At 41.2% G+C, this 19,934-nt stretch overlaps 2 protein-coding genes across 4 annotated transcripts in view; one reads left to right on the plus strand and one right to left on the minus strand.

Annotated features, from left to right (window-relative positions):
- Window positions 1-7,879: 7,879 nt before the first annotated feature.
- On the minus strand, window positions 7,880-8,950 carry LOC140677533 (uncharacterized). Its single transcript, XM_072912215.1, has one exon. It carries the CDS (start codon window positions 8,595-8,597, stop codon window positions 8,070-8,072), a length of 528 nt encoding a protein of 175 aa, XP_072768316.1. The 5' UTR covers window positions 8,598-8,950; the 3' UTR covers window positions 7,880-8,069.
- A 5,563-nt stretch (window positions 8,951-14,513) lies between these two features.
- nisch (nischarin) overlaps window positions 14,514-19,934 on the plus strand; it is a 102,121-nt gene continuing 96,700 nt past the window's right edge. For 2 of the 3 annotated variants that reach the window (XR_009814202.2, XM_061940541.2), the window contains exon 1: window positions 14,514-14,914. Coding sequence is in view for 2 of the 3 variants with exons in the window: in XM_061940541.2 (XP_061796525.1) it covers window positions 14,834-14,914 (81 nt within the window). In the remaining variant the exon portion in view is untranslated. The remainder of the gene's footprint in view (window positions 14,915-19,934) is intronic. The other variant, XM_061940519.2, reaches the window with a different exon arrangement.

Here is a 19,934-nt window from a genome sequence, read left to right on the forward strand (position 1 = left end):
AGTGCACCAACCCAAAAAACCTCCCTTGCCCATTCACACAAAAGGGTTGTTTATTTCTGTTATTAAAGGGGAACATTATCACAATTTCTGTCAAGCTTGGTAAAAAGGATAGGACTCAGATGCAGAGTAGGGAACTTTGACAGGCTTTTATTTTGACAGCTTCCTTTCACCTCCAAAGTCAAGGAATTAATATATCTATTTAACCAAAAAACTAATCGGCGAAAAAAGGTTGCAATAAAATAGGAACAACCGAAATTCACTCCGAACGGAGGAAAACACAAAAACAAAGACGAACTATAATTGGCGCCGTATATGCTATAAAATGTATTAACAAAAAAACGCTCCAACAGGAGGAAGAAACAACAGCTAGGAAAAAATCTACACTATCTAATCTAATAAAGTATAACAAAAATTGTCACTCAAAAATTTGAGGAAAGAAATGAAAAATAACTGATAACTCACCACTTCGGCTGAATAAACTAAATAACAAAAATTCACTCTGCTGAGGAGGAAGAAAGGAAAACTCAAAATAGCAAGAAGGGATTCAGGATCAAAAGACAAGGCAAGGCATGGACGCTAGAGAGCACGAATAAAACGAGACAATCTGGCACAGAACAAAGGGAGGAGTGGGCTATGAGGGTAATAGGGAACAGGTGGAAACAATCAGGGAACCGGGATGACGTCAGACTGATGACACAAAAGGAAGGGCAAGTGACCTGAAATGAGAGGAGAGTTACTTTTCAAACTAAAACATGCAAATCACAAGACAGAAAAACCCAAGACAAGACTTCCCTCACCGCGGTGGGACAATTTCAGAAGGGTTAAAACCATTAAAAATCAGTTCCCAGTGGCTTATTTTATTTTTCGAAGTTTTTTTCAAAATTTTACCCACTTAATTTTACTCATTTTCATTAATTAATAGTTTCTATGTAACTGTTTTTATATTGTTTTACTTTCTTTTTTATTCAAGAATTTTTTATTTTTTTATTTATCTTATTTTTTTTTTTTTTTTTTTTTTAAAGTACCTTATCTTCACCATACCTGGTTGTCCAAATTAGGTATAATAAGTTGTTAATTCCACGACTGTATATATCGGTTGATATCGGTATCGGTAATTGAAGGGGAACATTATTACAATTTCAGAAGGGTTAAAACCATTAAAAAAAACAGTTCCCAGTGGCTTATTTTATTTTTCTAGGTTTTTTTCAAAATTTTACCCATCACGCAATATCCCTAAAAAAAGCTTCAAAGTGCCTGATTTTAACCATCGTTATATACACCCGTCCGTTGTGACGTCATCGCTCCGAGAGCGAATAATAGAAAGGCGTTTAATTCGCCAAAATTCACCCATTTAGAGTTCGGAAATCGGTTAAAAAAATATACGGTCTTTTTTCTGCAACATCAAGGTATATATTGACGCTTACATAGGTCTGGTGATAATGTTCCCCTTTAATATTGTGGTTCCTACATTATATATCAATATATATCAATACAGTCTGCAAGGGATACAGTCCGTAAGCACACATGATTGTGCGTGCTGCTGGTCCACTAATAGTACTAACCTTTAACACTTCATTTTACTCATTTTCATTCATTACTAGTTTCTATGTAACTGTTTTTATATTGTTTTACTTTCTTTTTTATTCAAGAATTTTTTATTAATTTATTTATCTTATTTTATTAATTTTTTTTTTTTAAGTACCTTATCTTCACCATACCTGGTTGTCCAAATTAGGCATAATAATGTGTTAATTCCACGACTGTATATATCGGTTGATATCGGTATCGGTAATTAAAGGGGAACATTATCACAATTTCAGAAGGGTTAAAACCATTAAAAATCAGTTCCCAGTGGCTTATTTTATTTTTCGAAGTTTTTTTCAAAATTTTACCCATCACGGAATATCCCTAAAAAAAGCTTCAAAGTGCCTGATTTTAACCATCGTTATAAACACCCGTTCATTTTCCTGTGACGTCACATAGTGAAGCCAACTCAAACAAACATGGCGGATAGAACAGCAAGCTATAGCGACATTAGCTCGGATTCAGACTCGGATTTCAGCGGCTTAAGCGATTCAACAGATTACGCATGTATTGAAACGGATGGTTGTAGTGTGGAGGCAGGTAGCGAAAACGAAATTGAAGAAGAAACTGAAGCTATTGAGCCATATCGGTTTGAACCGTATGCAAGCGAAACCGACGAAAACGACACGACAGCCAGCGACACGGGAGAAAGCGAGGACGAATTCGGCGATCGCCTTCTAACCAACGATTGGTATGTGTTTGTTTGGCATTAAAGGAAACTAACAACTATGAACTAGGTTTACAGCATATGAAATACATTTGGCAACAACATGCACTTTGAGAGTGCAGACAGCCCAATTTTCATCAATTAATATATTCTGTAGACATACCCTCATCCGCGCTCTTTTCCTGAAAGCTGATCTGTCCAGTTTTGGAGTTGATGTCAGCAGGCCAGGGAAGCTAGGGTCGATATTCTTCTCTTGATCATCTTCGGTGGCATAAGGGACGGTGTGAGCCAAGACATCCAGGGGGTTTAGCTCGCTCGTCTGCGGGAACAAACTGCCGCCATTGCTTGCCGTGCTACCGAGGCCCTTTGTCCCTGAATTGCTCACACACTCCGGCAGATTCAATGGGGGTCTGGCGGCGGATTTCTTTGACTTTATCGTTGGAAATGCATCTGCTTTGAGTGTCGCAGGATATCCACACATTCTTGCCATCTCTGTCGTAGCATAGCTTTCGTCGGTAAAGGGTACGGAACAAACGTCCAATTTCTTGCCACTTTCGCATCTTTGGGCCACTGGTGCAACTTGAATCCGTCCCTGTTCGTATTGTTACACCCTCCGACAACACACCGACGAGGCATGATGTCTCCAAGGTACGGAAAACAGTCGAAAAAAACGGAAAATAACAGAGCTGATTTGACTCGGTGTTTGAGAAAATGGCGGATTGCTTCCCGATGTGACGTCACGTTGTGACGTCATCGCTCCGAGAGCGAATATTAGAAAGACGTTTAATTCGCCAAAATTCACTCATTTAGAGTTCGGAAATCGGTTAAAAAAATATATGGTCTTTTTTCTGCAACATCAAGGTATATATTGACGCTTACATAGGTCTGGTGATAATGTTCCCCTTTAAAGAGTTGGACAATATCGGAATATCGGATATCGTCAAAAAGCCATTATCGGACATCCCTACTTATAAATAATTGTGTAGATGATTAAACATCTGCTGTGTGAGTAGATACACTTTTATTGTGCTTCTGTAGTGCACTTGACCTAGATTGCGCCGCTTCAATGATCCGTTTTATGACGTCATAAACTTCAAAAGGAAACGCTGCCTCCACATTGTTAAGCAAATTATCCATCCATCCATTTTCTACCGCTTGTCCCTTTTGGAATGGCGGGGGATGCTGGAGCCTATCTCAGCTGCATCAAGCAAATTCAAAAAATGTGTTTATGTACCGTATTTTTCGGACTATAAGTCCCAGTTTTTTTCATAGTTTGGCCGGGGGTGCGACTTATACTCAGGAGCGACTTATGTGTGAAATAATTAACACATTATAATATTATTTATTTCATTCACGTAAGAGACTAGACGTATAAGATTTCATGGGATTTAGCGATTAGGAGTGACAGATTGTTTGGTAAACGTATAGCATGTTCTATATGTTATAGTTATTTGAATGACTCTTACCATAATATGTTACGTTAACATACCAGTTGGTTATTTATGCCTCATATAACGTACACTTATTCAGCCTGTTGTTCACTATTCTTTATTTATTTTAAATTGCCTTTCAAATGTCTATTCTTGGTGTTGGCTTTTATCTAATACATTTCCCCCAAAAATGCGACTTATATATGTTTTTTTCCTTCTTTATTACGAATTTTTGGCAGGTGCGACTTATACTCCGGTGCGACTTATACTCCGAAAAATACAGTAAGACGGCCAGAAAGCGGCTAGAAAACGGTCTGTAAAACATAATCTATGCAAAATGTTGACTAAAGAACCACCATTACATGTTATGTAGACCACAAGGAAGAATTTTACAAAATCGTGTTATGACCCCTTTAATGTGCCTTATGTATGAAACTGGACCCGAATCCAGTGCGACTTATATGTTTTTTTCCTTCTTTATTATGCATTTTCGGCCGTGCGACTTACACTCCGGAGCGACTTATACTCCGAAAAATACGGTACTTTTTTATTCCCTTATAGAATTTAATGGCAGGAGTCGATTTATGAAAGTAAAGCCTACATTTTCTAATTGGCTTACAATTATCAATCAAATCTTGGAGGATGATTAGGAGTACAAAAGCCCTTAAATTGATATTTTTGTTAAAAACATTTAAAGTGAATTAGGTAGCCCTTTTTGTCTTTTTTTTAATTATTATTCATATGTTTTACTCCGGAGCCCCTAAAGGGAAGTTGGGGGGGGGGGGGGGAATTTTATAATTTTTTATTTTTTATTTTTTTTAGACATGTATCTCGTGCGCACGAGAAACTTTCTATAAAGTTATAAAAAAATGTTTTTTTTAAATGTATAATTTTTTTTTTTTAGACAAGTACCTTATTTTTCGGAGTATAAGTCGCACCGGAGTATAAGTCGCACCTGCCGAAAATGCATAATAAAAAAGGAAAAAAACATATAAGTCGCACTGGAGCCCGGCCAAACTATGAAAAAAACTGCGATTTATACGGTAGTCCGAAAAATACGGTATCTCGTTCGCACGAGAAAAACTATCTCGAGCGTGAGATACATGCTACATTATAAAAAGTTTCTCGTGCGCACGAGATACATGTCTAAAAAAATATTTTTTTTAAATTATAAAAAAAAAAAATTCTCCCATGTCCCTTTTGGGCAGGGGTCCCCAAACTTTTTGACTCGGGGGCCGCAACTTTCTATTAAGTTATAAAAATATATTTTTTTAAATGTATAATTATTTTTTTTTAGACATGTACCGTATTTTTCGGAGTATAAGTCGCACCTGCCGAAAATGCATAATAAAAAAGGAAAAAAACATATATAAGTCGCACCGGAGCCCGGCCAAACTATGAAAAAAACTGCGACTTATACGGTAGTCCGAAAAATACGGTATCTCGTTCGCACGAGAAAAACTATCTCGAGCGTGAGATACATGTCTAAAAAAATAAAAAACATTTTTTTTTTTTTTATAACTTTATAAAAAGTTTCTCGTGCGCACGAGATACATGTCTAAAAAAAATATTTTTTTTAAATTATAAAAAAAAAAAAAATTCTCCCATGTCCCTTTTGGGCAGGGGTCCCCAAACTTTTTGACTCGGGGGCCGCAACTTTCTTTAAGTTATAAAAAAATGTTTTTTTAAATGTATAATAATTTTTTTTTAGACATGTACCGTATTTTTCGGAGTATAAGTCGCACCTGCCGAAAATGCATAATAAAAAAGGAAAAAAACATATATAAGTCGCATATAAGTCTATGAAAAAAACTGCGACTTATACGGTAGTCCGAAAAATACGGTATCTCGTTCGCACGAGAAAAACTATCTCGAGCGTGAGATACATGTCTAAAAAAATAAAAAACATTTTTTAATTTTTTATAACTTTATAAAAAGTTTCTCGTGCGCACGAGATACATGTCTAAAAAAATATTTTTTTTAAATTATAAAAAAAAAAAAAATTCTCCCATGTCCCTTTTGGGCAGGGGTCCCCAAACTTTTTGACTCGGGGGCCGCAACTTTCTATTAAGTTATAAAAAAATGTTTTTTTTAAATGTATAATAATTTTTTTTTAGACATGTACCGTATTTTTCGGAGTATAAGTCGCACCTGCCGAAAATGCATAATAAAAAAGGAAAAAAACATATATAAGTCGCATATAAGTCTATGAAAAAAACTGCGACTTATACGGTAGTCCGAAAAATACGGTATCTCGTTCGCATGAGAAAAACTATCTCGAGCGTGAGATACATGTCTAAAAAAATAAAAAACATTTTTTTATTTTTTATAACTTTATAAAAAGTTTCTCGTGCGCACGAGATACATGTCTAAAAAAATATTTTTTTTAAATTATATAAAAAAAATAAATTCTCCCATGTCCCTTTTGGGCAGGGGTCCCCAAACTTTTTGACTCGGGGGCCGCAACTTTCTATTAAGTTATAAAAATATATTTTTTTAAATGTATAATTATTTTTTTTTAGACATGTACCGTATTTTTCGGAGTATAAGTCGCACCTGCCGAAAATGCATAATAAAAAAGGAAAAAAACATATATAAGTCGCACCGGAGCCCGGCCATACTATGAAAAAAACTGCGACTTATACGGTAGTCCGAAAAATACGGTATCTCGTTCGCACGAGAAAAACTATCTCGAGCGTGAGATACATGTCTAAAAAAATAAAAAACATTTTTTTTTTTTTTATAACTTTATAAAAAGTTTCTCGTGCGCACGAGATACATGTCTAAAAAAAATATTTTTTTTAAATTATAAAAAAAAAAAAAATTCTCCCATGTCCCTTTTGGGCAGGGGTCCCCAAACTTTTTGACTCGGGGGCCGCATAGGGTTAAAAAAAGTTGGCTGGGGGCCAGGCTGTATATATATATATATATATATATACCGGGTATACATATATACATTGTCTTTATAATCCGTTTTGTCATTTAACATTGTCATGTTATCGATGGGAAAATGCATTTTTAGACAATATGATTTGCCTGAGCGGCTAGGAGACACCGAGAGTAACAAGCGGTAGAAAATGGATTAGAAAGGAAAGATAATTAAAAAAATATATATATATATATATTATTTTTTAAATAAAAAACTTTTGGGCCGGATCCGGCCCGTGGGCCGTAGTTTGGGGACCCCTGCTTTAGGGGCTCCGTATTTTACTCTATCTGTATTGGCTTTTGTTTTCTTTCCTTGACATGTTTTGCTGATGTTGTGGTTTGCTCAACCTGATGTGTAGATTGTTGGTTATGTTGAAAGTGCCTTGACTTTTGTGTGCATTATAAATGTAGGTTGTTGTACAATCATACTTGCCAACTCTCCCGAATTTTCCGGGAGACTCCCGAAATTCAGCGCCTCTCCCGAAAACCTCCCGGGACAAATATTCTCCCGAAAATCTCCCGATTTTCAGCCGGAGCTGGAGGCCACGCCCCCTCCAGCTCCATGCAAACCTGAGTGAGGACAGCCTTTTTTCATGACGGGAGGACAACAGGGTGACAAGAACTAAATCATCCAGACTAGAGATAAATTGTATTATGTTTATCTTACCTAAAAAGAAATATATTTATTAATTTAAAAAAAGAAATACATTTGTACTATATTTTGCTAAAAACATCAAAATTAATTGTTTTTTTATTTGTATTTTTTTCTGACTCCTTATTACATCCAGCCATAGAATTATACATTAAAATAAACATATTTGAAATAATTAATTTTAAATTATCATAATAATTAATTTAAAATGACCATATTTAATTATTAAAATAATTGCTTGTTTATCAACAACTTTAGCATTTTATTCATTACATTTTGAAGCCCTTTAGAAGCCAAGTTTTGTTATATTCCTTAGTTATTAGGTTATTATTTATGCAAGTTTGAAGTATCAATTATCTAAACACAGTTTTGTTTGCATATTTTCAGGATGTATATATAAATATATATGTATGTATGAAATACTTCACTTGATGAATTCTAGCTGTCAATATACTCCTCCCCTCTTAACCACGCCCCCCGACCCCCACCTCCCGGAATCGGAGGTTTCAAGGTTGGCAAGTATGTGCACAATTTATATTTAAAAAAAAAAAAAAAAAAAAAAAAAAAAAGGGCAGGAGGCATCAACCAACCAGGAGCAGCCAAAAAGAGGAAGCCGGATGCTGATTGGCTACTGGAGCTCACGCCCACCATCCTTTGTGCACCAGCAATAACAACATTGTGTTTATTTCTACATTACAGCCATTTATATACAATCTCACAAACAAATGAACACTTTCAATAAAAACGTGTAACGTTCAAAGCACAAATGTTCTGTCATGAGGATGGACTTCAAACCTGACGTCACATTTCACAAGGTGAAGAAGTCGCAGAACTCTGCAAAGTCCCTCTGCATGAAGTTCTGACTCTGCACCAGGTCGTCCTCGGAGGGGAAGTACTGCATGCTGTCTTCCTGCACCACCTGGCCGCCGCTCCTCATCGGCGCGTCCTGACGCTGCGGCGGGACCGCGCCGTCCAGGAGGGCTCCCCTGGCGTTCTCCAGGGCGCCCAGGTACGAGTCCATGTCCGTGAGCTCAGAGTCCGTGTCCGAGCAGCTGCCGCTGTCGCTGCCCACCGAGTCCGAGCGCATGTGCATCATCTGGTACTTCTCGTGCATGAGGAACTGGTTGGTGTTCTGAGGGGCCCGCATGCCCCGGGCTCGGCTCCCCGCGGCGTCGACGACGGGCCGGAGGCTCCTCGGAGGGTGGTGGTGGTGTTTGGGCCCCTTCAGCGGGCCCGCCGGCCGCCGTTGGAGCGCTCGCTTGCCGCGGTTGACGGCGTTCCTGCGGGGGGCGTCCGCGGTGTCAGCCTGCAGCCTGCAGCCCCTCCTGCACATCATCTTGTCTTCCTCACTCCCTGGGATGATGATGATGATGCCCTCTTCACATTATCCCCAAAGAGGGCTCTTTTTTTTTTACCTTTTCACTAACGTGGAGCTTTTTTTCTTGACCTCTGCATAGCCTGCGCTTCCCCCTGTCACGCCCTCTCGGGCCTCGCCTGTCTTCGCCTCTCTGAGCTCCTTGCAGTTTTGCCTGATAATTAAAGTGAGCTTAAGTGCCACCTATCTTATTTTAAGGCGGTTTCTCTAAGCCCTATTTTATTTTTAAAGCTATTTCTCCGAGTTTATTGTCGCGTAGCAACAAGTCCATGCTTGGGTGGTCACCTACTACGACTCTCCTCCTCCGCTTGAGAAGATTTATAAAGGACTGGAAGAAACCATTTGCAGGTTATATGTAGGGGGGTTACGTTTCTCGTAACTCCGTCCCCTTTCCTTTTTAAAACATTCTAACACCACTTCTTTTACATGTCGTCGTTAGAATATATAGTAGCACGCATATACACGGTTTTTTTTTACGTATTTGCTCTATTTACGATCAAATAGGTGTTCAAGTCAAATGGTACGCCCCGCTTCTGGCAGCGGCTGAAACCTGATCCGAAATCCTGTTAGTCCCGCCCCTCGGATGATTGACAGCAGCAGCACACACTGGATTCTTTAAATTGACCAACTCGCTATTAAAAAACACGTTTCCAATTGTAGAAAGCACAAAAACAAAAGCCGAAACAACTTACGATTTCAGATGACAAATTAACAAAAAAATTACCGGTAAACAATTTACAATTTCCGAAAACACAAAAACAAAAGCCGAGACCGGAATGGGAATGTCCTAAAAATAAATTGACAACTAAATCAGCCAATCATTGCCCAGTCTTTACTTCCTCATTCGGGCTCTGCGAGAATGAACAAAATGATTGGCTGATTTAGCTGTCAATCTCATTTTTTAGGACATTCCCTTTCCGGTTTATGAAACGTTCATTGTTTCGGCTTTTGTTTTCGTATTTTCTGTAATTGCAAAATGTTTTATTTTTTCTGTTTTGTGTTTTCCGTAAAGTCAAATGGTACGCCCTGCTTCTGGCAGCGGCTGAAACCTGATCCGAAATCCTGTTAGTCCCGCCCCTCGGATGATTGACAGCAGCAGCACACACTGGATTCTTTAAATTGACCAACTCGCTATTAAAAAAAAAGGTTTCCAATTTTAGAAAGCACAAAAACAAAAGCCGAAATAATTTACGATTTCAGATAACAAATTAACAAAAAAACTACCGGTAAACAATTTACAATTTCCGAAAACACAAAAACAAAAGCCGAGACCGAAAATGGAATGTCCTAAAAACAAATTGACAGCTAAATCAGCCAATAATTGCCCAGGCTTTACTTCCTCATTCGGGCTCTGCGGGAATGAACAAAATGATTGGCTGATCTAGCTGTCCATCTCATTTTTTAGGACATTCCCTTTCCGGTTTATGAAACGTTCATTGTTTCGGCTTTTTTTTTTTCGTATTTTCTGTAATTGCAAAATGTTTTGTTGTTTGTGTTTTCTATAAAGTCAAATGGTACGCCCTGCTTCTGGCAGCGGCTGAAACCTGATCCTAAAACCCTGTTAGTCCCGCCCCTCGAATGATTGACAGCAGCAGCACACACTTTACACACGCACAATAATATTGCATATTTGGATTCTTTAAATTGACCAACTCGCTATTTATTGTTCAGTTGTACTGTTTTATAGCGATAGCTTATGTAATAGAACACCTGGAACGGAATAAGATATAACCACACGTGTCGAAATGATTACCAAAACGTCATTAATTACTTCTTCTGCTTCATTTGTATATATTTCACATATGAATACGTCATATGTTTATATGTGTCACAAAAGTCACTTTTTCCTGTTTTTATGACCGTCCACAGGCAGCGAGTTACACAAGATAGATGTGTAGCGTTCGCCATCTAGCGGAGGGATATTTAATTGTTATGCCTCCAACTATAAGTCGCTGACATACAGTGGTGGTCAAAAGTGTACATACACTTGTAAAGAACATCATGTCATGGCTGTCTTGAGTTTCCAATCATTTCTACAACTCTTATTTTTTTTGGTGATAGAGTGATTGGAGCACATAAAAAAAACATTCATGAAGTATGCTTCTTTTATGAATTTATTATGGGTCTACTGAAAATGTGAGGGTCAAAAGTATACATACAGCAATGTTAATATTTGCTTACATGTCCCTTGGCAAGTTTACCTGCAATAAGGCGCTTTTGGTAGCCATCCACAAGCTTCTGCTTGAATTGTTGACCACTCCTCTTGACAAAATTGGTGCAGTTCAACTAAATGTGTTGCTTTTCTGACACAGACTTGTTTCTTCAGCATTGTCCACACGTTTAAGTCAGGACTTTGGGAAGGCCATTCTAAAACCATAGCCATTCCTTTACCACTTTTGACGTGTGACCACTGACCACAGAACTTTCCTCCAGAAGGTCTTATCTTTGTCCATGTGATGTCAGATGAAACAAAAATGGAGCTGTTTGGCCACAATACCCAGCATTATGTTTGGAGGAGAAAAGGTGAGGCCTTTAATCCCAGGAACACCATTCCTACCGTCAAGCATGGTGGTGGTAGTATTATGCTCTGGGACTGTTTTGCTGCCAATGGAACTGGTGCTTTACAGAGAGTAAATGGGACAATGAAAAAGGAGGATTACCTCCAAATTCTTCAGGACAAGCTAAAATCATCAGCACGGAGGTTGGGTCTTGGATGCAGTTGGGTGTTCCAACAGGACAATGACCCCAAACACACGTCAAAAGTGGTAAAGGAATGGCTAAATCAGGCTAGAATGAAGGTTTTAGAATGGCCTTCCCAAAGTCCTGACTTAAACGTGTGGACAATGCTGAAGAAATAAGTCCATGTCAGAAAACCAACACATTTAGCTGAACTGCACCAATTTTGTCAAGAGGAGTGGTCAAAAATTCAAGTAAAAGCTTGTGGATGGCTACCAAAAGCGCCTTATTGCAGGTAAACTTGCCAAGGGACATGTAAGCAAATATTAACATTGCTGTATGTATACTTTTGACCCAGCACATTTGCTCACATTTTCAGTAGACCCATAATAAATTCATAAAAGAAGCAAACTTCATGAATATTTTTTATGACCAACAAGTATGTGCTCCAATCACTACATCACAAAAAAATAAGAGTTGTAGAAATGATTGGAAACTCAAGACAGCCATGACGATATGTCCTTCACAAGTAGATGTAAATTTTTGACCACGACTGTATACACACACAAACACACACACACACACATATATGTGTATATATATATATATATATATGAATATATATATATATATATGCCTGAACAAATAATGTAATTATTTGTAAAGACAAAAAAAACCAATAATTGTTTTTCAGACCATTTAAATGAAGTTGAATAATTTGGGACTTTAACATTTCTCGAAACAAATTACAATAAAATAAAAAAAATAAAATAAAAAAAGCCGAAAACCGTTTACAATTTTAGAAAGCACAAAAACAACTTACAATTTCAGGTAACAAATTAACAAAAAACTACCGGTAAACACTTTACAATTACAGAAGACACAAAAACAAAAGCCAAGACCGGAAAGGGAATGTCCTAAAAACAAATTGACAGCTTAGTTGGTCAATCATTGTGTCCACATTTTGTCGACATTATTATGCTCCAGGCTACATTTTTTTCTACATAAATGTCGATTTATAAAAGTAAGGCCTACATTTTCTAATTGGCTTAATGGTTTACAATTATCAACCAAATCTTGGAGAATGATTAAGAGTACAGAAGCCCTTAAATTGATATCTCTGTTAAAAACATTTAAAGTGATTTTGGTAGTCCTTTTTGTCTTTTTTTTTTGTTGTCATATTTTTTATTATTATAATTTATTATATTTAATACTCTATCTGTATTTGCTTTTGTTTTCTGTCCTTGATGTTGAAAGTGCCTTGACTTTTGTGTGAATTATAAATGTATGTTTGTTGTTCAATAAAAAATAAAAAAATAAAACAATTATTGTGTCCACATCCATAGACATCTGACAAGTAGACGCAGCATTGGCTGTTGTGACGCGAGAAATTGGGCCGCCATCTTGAAGTGGTGATGAGCAGCCTAAACTGACAGTTGACAGGTAGAAAACAAAGATGGTGTTCAGCGTTTTCGTGCTCAAATGAGCGGACTGTTGAAAATAGGAATCTGGGGATTACTTTTCATAAGTAAGATTTAACATTAACGTACTATTGGTTGTATTTTGTGAAAAGAATATTACCACAGAGTTGAGAAGGAGCAAAGATCTTCAATAGTACTGAAATCGTAGCCGCTAGCAAACAAGAGTATGACCATAATAGAGTTGCTTGTCAATGAAATTAATTACATTTCAAAATGTCATACTTGAATAACATAAAGTTGAAATAAATGATGAAGATAAAGATTGTAAGACAGAATTTGGTTTTATTCTGAATCCAGTGAAACAGATTGGTGGTTTTAGCTGATATAAAGACTTTCAGGTGTTTATATATGTTTATGTTGAAGTATATTTGGCAGACGCTTTTATCCAAAGCGACATACATAAAAAATACATATAAAACAATCACTATAAAGATGATAATTTAAGGGAAGAATGTAATACAAAATATCAATACAAAGTGTCAAAACAGAATAAACTCTCAACAGAGATACAGTCTATAAGATATATAGATATCTAATGTATTCATACATTGTTTATGTAGGATATACGCATGTATATATAACCTAATCATATTGTTTCTTCAATTTAAAAATAGCTGACTGTTTTTTCCCCCTTCTCTGGGATTATATTCCCAGTTTTGATCTCGGAAGTCTGGTCACCCATAGCAGTGGTTCTCAACCTTTTTTCAGTGATGTACCCCCTGTGAACATTTTTTTAATTCAAGTACCCCCTAATCAGAGCAAAGCATTTTTGGTTGAAAAAAAAGAGACAAAGAAGTAAAATACAGCACTACGTCATCAGTTTCTGATTTATTAAATTGTATAACAGTGCAAAATATTGCTCATTTGTAGTGGTCTTTCTTGAACTATTTAGAAAAAAAGATATAAAAATAACTAAAAACTTGTTGAAAAATAAACAAGTGATTCAATTATAAATAAAGATTTCTACACATAGAAGTAATCATCAACTTAAAGTGCCCTCTTTGGGGATTGTAATAGAGATCCATCTGGATGCATGCACTTAATTCTAAACATTTCTTCACAAAAAAAGAAATCTTTAACATCAATATTTATGGAACATATCCACAAAAAATCTAGCTGTCAACACTGAATATTGCATTTCTTTTCACAGTTCTTTTTGACAGACATTTTAGTGAGAAACCTGAGCTTGTGCTTCACTGAATTTATGAACTTACATTCTTATTTTGTTGAATTATTATTCAATAAATATATTTATAAAGGATTTTTGAATTGTTGCTATTTTTAGAATATTTAAAAAAAATCTCACGTACCCCTTGGCATACCTTCAAGTACCCCCAGGGGTACGCATACCCCCATTTGAGAACCACTGACTTATAGCATATAAGAATATTCTATTAATATTAAGCAAACTATGAATAATAAAACATGTGTCCTTTATCATACCTACACGTATGACAAAAAAGCGCGTGAAAATCAGTGGTATTCAGTGAGGTAAGATGAGGTAAATGCGCTGACAGTTCATTGCTCCTGCCAAATGAATTGCACTGAGTGGAGCGGATCACCACTCCAAGATGGCGGCCCCGCGTCTCGTCAGCGCCTGTAGTGATGTCTTTGTCCACATCCGCCCAGTCTTTACTTCCTCATTCGGGCTCTGCGGGCATGAACGAAACGATTGGCTGATTGAGCTGTCAATCTCATCTTTTGGGACATTCCCTTTCCGGTTTATGAAACGTTCATTGTTTCGGCTTTTGTTTGAGTATTTTCTGTAATTGCAAAATGTTTTAATTTGTGTCTTAAAATGTTCAAGTGTTTTGCACTTTATAAACCGTTGCTTTAGAGAAGAGAATGTTAAGAAAACAGAAGTGTCAACGTGCGTGTGCTAATAAAGTGTGGCGGTTCAAAGTGTCATCAGCTGCTTGGCGTGACAACAACTTCAATGGCGGCCGACGTCCCACGGAAAGACTCTGGACGCCATTGAAAGGGCTTTGAAATGCTGCTTTTTAGCCGTTGACAAATTATATTCCGTGTCTCGACCTGACCATGGAAGCCGTGTTGTTCGCGGAGGAGCAAGCGGAGAGAAAAGTGTGTGTTGTCGGCTCGGAGTTGGTGGAAAACTACACGGTAAGCTCGCCTTCCGCCTGTTATTATGCTAGCTTGTAGCTACTGTTGTCGATGCGGTTACATCGCGAACGTTATTAATCGTGGCGTCAAACTTGTCGTTATCGCCACATCGGGGCTTGGATCACACGAACCGGTCAGGGATACGCGAGCTAACTAGCAAGCTGTCACGGTTTAGAAACAATAACACCGCAGATACTAGACATGTCTTGTTTGTGCGAATTACATACTTGCCAACCTTGAGACCTCCGATTTCGGGGGGTGGGGTGGGGGGCGTGGTTGGGGGCGTAGTTAATAAATATATATATATATATATATATATATATAAACTGGTCCTAGGTGAGGGATCAGACAAAGAGCGGCTCGAAGACCTCCATGAATAATAAAAAACAAGGACCCAGATTTCCCTCGCCCGGACGCGGGTCACCGGGGCTCCCCTCTGGAGCCAGGCCCGGAGGTGGGGCACGATGGCGAGCGCCTGGTGGCCGGGCCTGTCCCCACCGGGCCTGTCCCCATGGGGCCCGGCCGGGCACAGCCCGAAGAGGCAACGTGGGTCCCCCCTCCAATGGGCTCACCACCCATAGCAGGCGTCATAGAGGTCGGGTGCGATGTGAGCTGGGCGGCAGCCGAAGGCAGGGCACTTGGCGGTCCGATCCTCGGCTACAGAAGCTAGCTCTTGGGACGTGGAACGTCACCTCGCTGGGGGGGAAGGAGCCTGAGCTAGTGCGCGAAGTGGAGAAGTTCCGGCTAGATATAGTCGGACTCACTTCGACGCACAGCAAGGGCTCTGGAACCAGTTCTCTCGAGAGGGGCTGGACTCTCTTCCACTCTGGCGTTGCCGACAGTGAGAGGCGACGGGCTGGGGTGGCAATTCTTGTTTCCCCCCGGCTCAGAGCCTGTACGTTGGAGTTCAACCCGGTGGACGAGAGGGTAGCTTCCCTCCGCCTTCGGGTGGGGGGACGGGTCCTGACTGTTGTTTGCGCTTACGCGCCAAACCGCAGCTCAGAGTACCCACCCTTTTTGGAGTCACTCGAGGGAGTACTTGAGAGTGCTCCCCCGGGTGATTCCCTCGTGCTACTGGGGGACTTCAATGCTCATGTTGGCAACGACAGTGAAACCTGGAGAGGCGTGATTGGGAAGAATGGCTGCCCGGATCTGAACCCGAGCGGTGTTTTGTTATTGGACTTTTGTGCCCGTCACAGATTGTCCATAACAAACACCATGTTCAAACATAAGGGTGTCCATATGTGCACTTGGCACCAGGACACCCTAGGCCGCAGTTCCATGATCGACTTTGTAGTTGTGTCATCGGATTTGCGGCCTCATGTTTTGGACACTCGGGTGAAGAGAGGGGCGGAGCTTTCTACCGATCACCACCTGGTGGTGAGTTGGCTGCGATGGTGGGGGAGGATGCCGGACAGACCTGGCAGGCCCAAACGCATTGTGAGGGTTTGCTGGGAACGTCTGGCAGAGTCTCCTGTCAGAGAGAGTTTCAATTCCCACCTCCGGAAGAACTTTGAACATGTCACGAGGGAGGTGCTGGACATTGAGTCCGAATGGACCATGTTCCGCGCCTCTATTGTCGAGGCGGCTGATTGGAGCTGTGGCCGCAAGGTAGTTGGTGCTTGTCGTGGCGGTAATCCTAGAACCCGTTGGTGGACACCGGCGGTGAGGGATGCCGTCAAGCTGAAGAAGGAGTCCTATCGGGTTCTTTTGGCTCATAGGACTCCTGAGGCAGCGGACAGGTACCGACAGGCCAAGCGGTGTGCGGCTTCAGCGGTCGCAGAGGCAAAAACTCGGACATGGGAGGAGTTCGGGGAAGCCATGGAAAACGACTTCCGGACGGCTTCGAAGCAATTCTGGACCACCATCCGCCGCCTCAGGAAGGGGAAGCAGTGCACTATCAACACCGTGTATGGCGGGGATGGTGTTCTGCTGACCTCGACTGCGGATGTTGTGGATCGGTGGAGGGAATACTTCGAAGACCTCCTCAATCCCACCAACACGTCTTCTTATGAGGAAGCAGTGCCTGGGGAGTCTGTGGTGGGCTCTCCTATTTCTGGGGCTGAGGTTGCTGAGGTAGTTAAAAAGCTCCTCGGTGGCAAGGCCCCAGGGGTAGATGAGATCCGCCCAGAGTTCCTTAAGGCTCTGGATGCTGTGGGGCTGTCTTGGTTGACAAGACTCTGCAGCATCGCGTGGACATCGGGGGCGGTACCTCTGAATTGGCAGACCGGGGTGGTGGTTCCTCTCTTTAAGAAGGGGAACCGGAGGGTGTGCTCTAACTATCGTGGGATCACACTCCTCAGCCTTCCCGGTAAGGTCTATTCAGGTGTACTGGAGAGGAGGCTACGCCGGATAGTCGAACCTCGGATTCAGGAGGAACAGTGTGGTTTTCGTCCTGGTCGTGGAACTGTGGACCAGCTCTATACTCTCGGCAGGGTCCTTGAGGGTGCATGGGAGTTTGCCCAACCAGTCTACATGTGTTTTGTGGACTTGGAGAAGGTATTCGACCGTGTCCCTCGGGAAGTCCTGTGGGGAGTGCTCAGAGAGTATGGGGTATCGGACTGTCTGATTGTGGCAGTCCGCTCCCTGTATGATCAGTGCCAGAGCTTGGTCCGCATTGCCGGTAGTAAGTCGGACACGTTTCCAGTGAGGGTTGGACTCCGCCAAGGCTGCCCTTTGTCACCGATTCTGTTCATAACTTTTATGGACAGAATTTCTAGGCGCAGTCAAGGCGTTGAGGGGATCTGGTTTGGTGGCTGCAGGATTAGGTCTCTGCTTTTTGCAGATGATGTGGTCCTGATGGCTTCATCTGGCCAGGATCTTCAGCTCTCACTGGATCGGTTCGCAGCCGAGTGTGAAGCAACTGGGATGAGAATCAGCACCTCCAAGTCCGAGTCCATGGTTCTCGCCCGGAAAAGGGTGGAGTGCCATCTCCGGGTTGGGGAGGAGATCTTGCCCCAAGTGGAGGAGTTCAAGTACCTCGGAGTCTTGTTCACGAGTGAGGGAAGAGTGGATCGTGAGATCGACAGGCGGATCGGTGCGGCGTCTTCAGTAATGCGGACGCTGTATCGATCCGTTGTGGTGAAGAAGGAGCTGAGCCGGAAGGCAAAGCTCTCAATTTACCGGTCAATCTACGTTCCCATCCTCACCTATGGTCATGAGCTTTGGGTTATGACCGAAAGGACAAGATCACGGGTACAAGCGGCCGAAATGAGTTTCCTCCGCCGGGTGGCGGGGCTCTCCCTTAGAGATAGGGTGAGAAGCTCTGCCATCCGGGTGGAGCTCAAAGTAAAGCCGCTGCTCCTCCACATCGAGAGGAGCCAGATGAGGTGGTTCGGGCATCTGGTCAGGATGCCACCCGAACGCCTCCCTAGGGAGGTGTTTAGGGCACGTCCGACCGGTAGGAGGCCGCGGGGAAGACCCAGGACACGTTGGGAAGACTATGTCTCCCGGCTGGCCTGGGAACGCCTCGGGGTCCCACAGGAAGAGCTGGACGAAGTGGCTGGGGAGAGGGAAGTCTGGGCTTCCCTGCTTAGGCTGCTGCCCCCGCGACCCGACCTCGGATAAGCGGAAGAAGATGGATGGATGGATGGATGGATATATATATATATATATATATATATATATATATATATATATATATACAGTGGGGCAAAAAAGTATTTAGTCAGCCACCGATTGTGCAAGTTCTCCCACTTAAAATGATGACAGAGGTCTGTAATTTTCATCATATGTACACTTCAACTGTGAGAGACAGAATGTGAAAAAAAAATCCAGGAATTCACATTGTAGGAATTTTAAAGAATTTATTTGTAAATCATGGTGGAAAATAAGTATTTGGTCACTTCAAACAAGGAAGATCTCTGGCTCTCACAGACCTGTAACTTCTTCTTTAAGAAGCTCTTCTGTCCTCCACTTATACCTGTATTAATGGCACCTGTTTGAACTTGTTATCTGTATAAAAGACACCTGTCCACAGCCTCAAACAGTCAGACTCCAAACTCCACTATGGCCAAGACCAAAGAGCTGTCAAAGGACACTAGGAAAAGAATTGTAGACCTGCACCAGACTGTGAAGAGTGAATCTACAATAGGCAAGCAGCTTGGTGTGAAAAAATCAACTGTGGGAGCAATTATCAGAAAATGGAAGACATACAAGACCACTGATAATCTCCCTCGATCTGGGGCTCCACGCAAGATCTCATCCCGTGGGTTCAAAATGATCAGGAGAACGGTGAGCAAAAATCCCAGAACCACACGGGGGGACCTGGTGAATGACCTGCAGAGAGCTGGGACCAAAGTAACAAAGGTTACCATCAGTAACACACTACGCCGACAGGGAATCAAATCCTGCAGTGCCAGACGTGTCCCCCTGCTTAAGCCAGTGCATATCCAGGCCCGTCTGAAGTTTGCCAAAGAGCACATGGATGATACAGCAGAGGATTGGGAGAATGTCATGTGGTCAGATGAAACCAAAATAGAACTTTTTGGTATAAACTCAACTCGTCGTGTTTGGAGGAAGAAGAATACTGAATTGCATCCCAAGAACACCATACCTACTGTGAAGCATGGGGGTGGAAACATCATGCTTTGGGGTTGTTTTTCTGCTAAGGGGACAGGCCGACTGATCCGTGTTAAGGAAAGAATGAATGGGGCCATGTATCGTGAGATTTTGAGCCAAAACCTCCTTCCATCAGTGAGAGCTTTGAAGATGAAACGTGGCTGGGTCTTCCAGCATGACAATGATCCCAAACACACCGCCCGGGCAACGAAGGAGTGGCTCCGTAAGAAGCATTTGAAAGTCCTGGAGTGGCCTAGCCAGTCTCCAGACCTCAACCCCATAGAAAATCTGTGGAGGGAGTTGAAAGTCCGTGTTGCTCGGCAACAGCCCCAAAACATCACTGCTCTCGAGAAGATCTGCATGGAGGAATGGGCCAAAATACCAGCTACTGTGTGTGCAAACCTGGTAAAGACCTATAGTAATCGTTTGACCTCTGTTATTGCCAACAAAGGTTATATTA

The sequence above is a fragment of the Nerophis lumbriciformis genome, linkage group LG03 (assembly GCF_033978685.3).
Source record: "Nerophis lumbriciformis linkage group LG03, RoL_Nlum_v2.1, whole genome shotgun sequence".
Classification (NCBI taxonomy): Eukaryota; Metazoa; Chordata; class Actinopteri; order Syngnathiformes; family Syngnathidae; genus Nerophis; species Nerophis lumbriciformis.

Bases quoted from the DNA above. Each gene is read 5' to 3' on its own strand.
- LOC140677533 (XM_072912215.1), bottom strand. From the start codon at position 8,597: ATGATGTGCAGGAGGGGCTGCAGGCTGCAGGCTGACACCGCGGACGCC.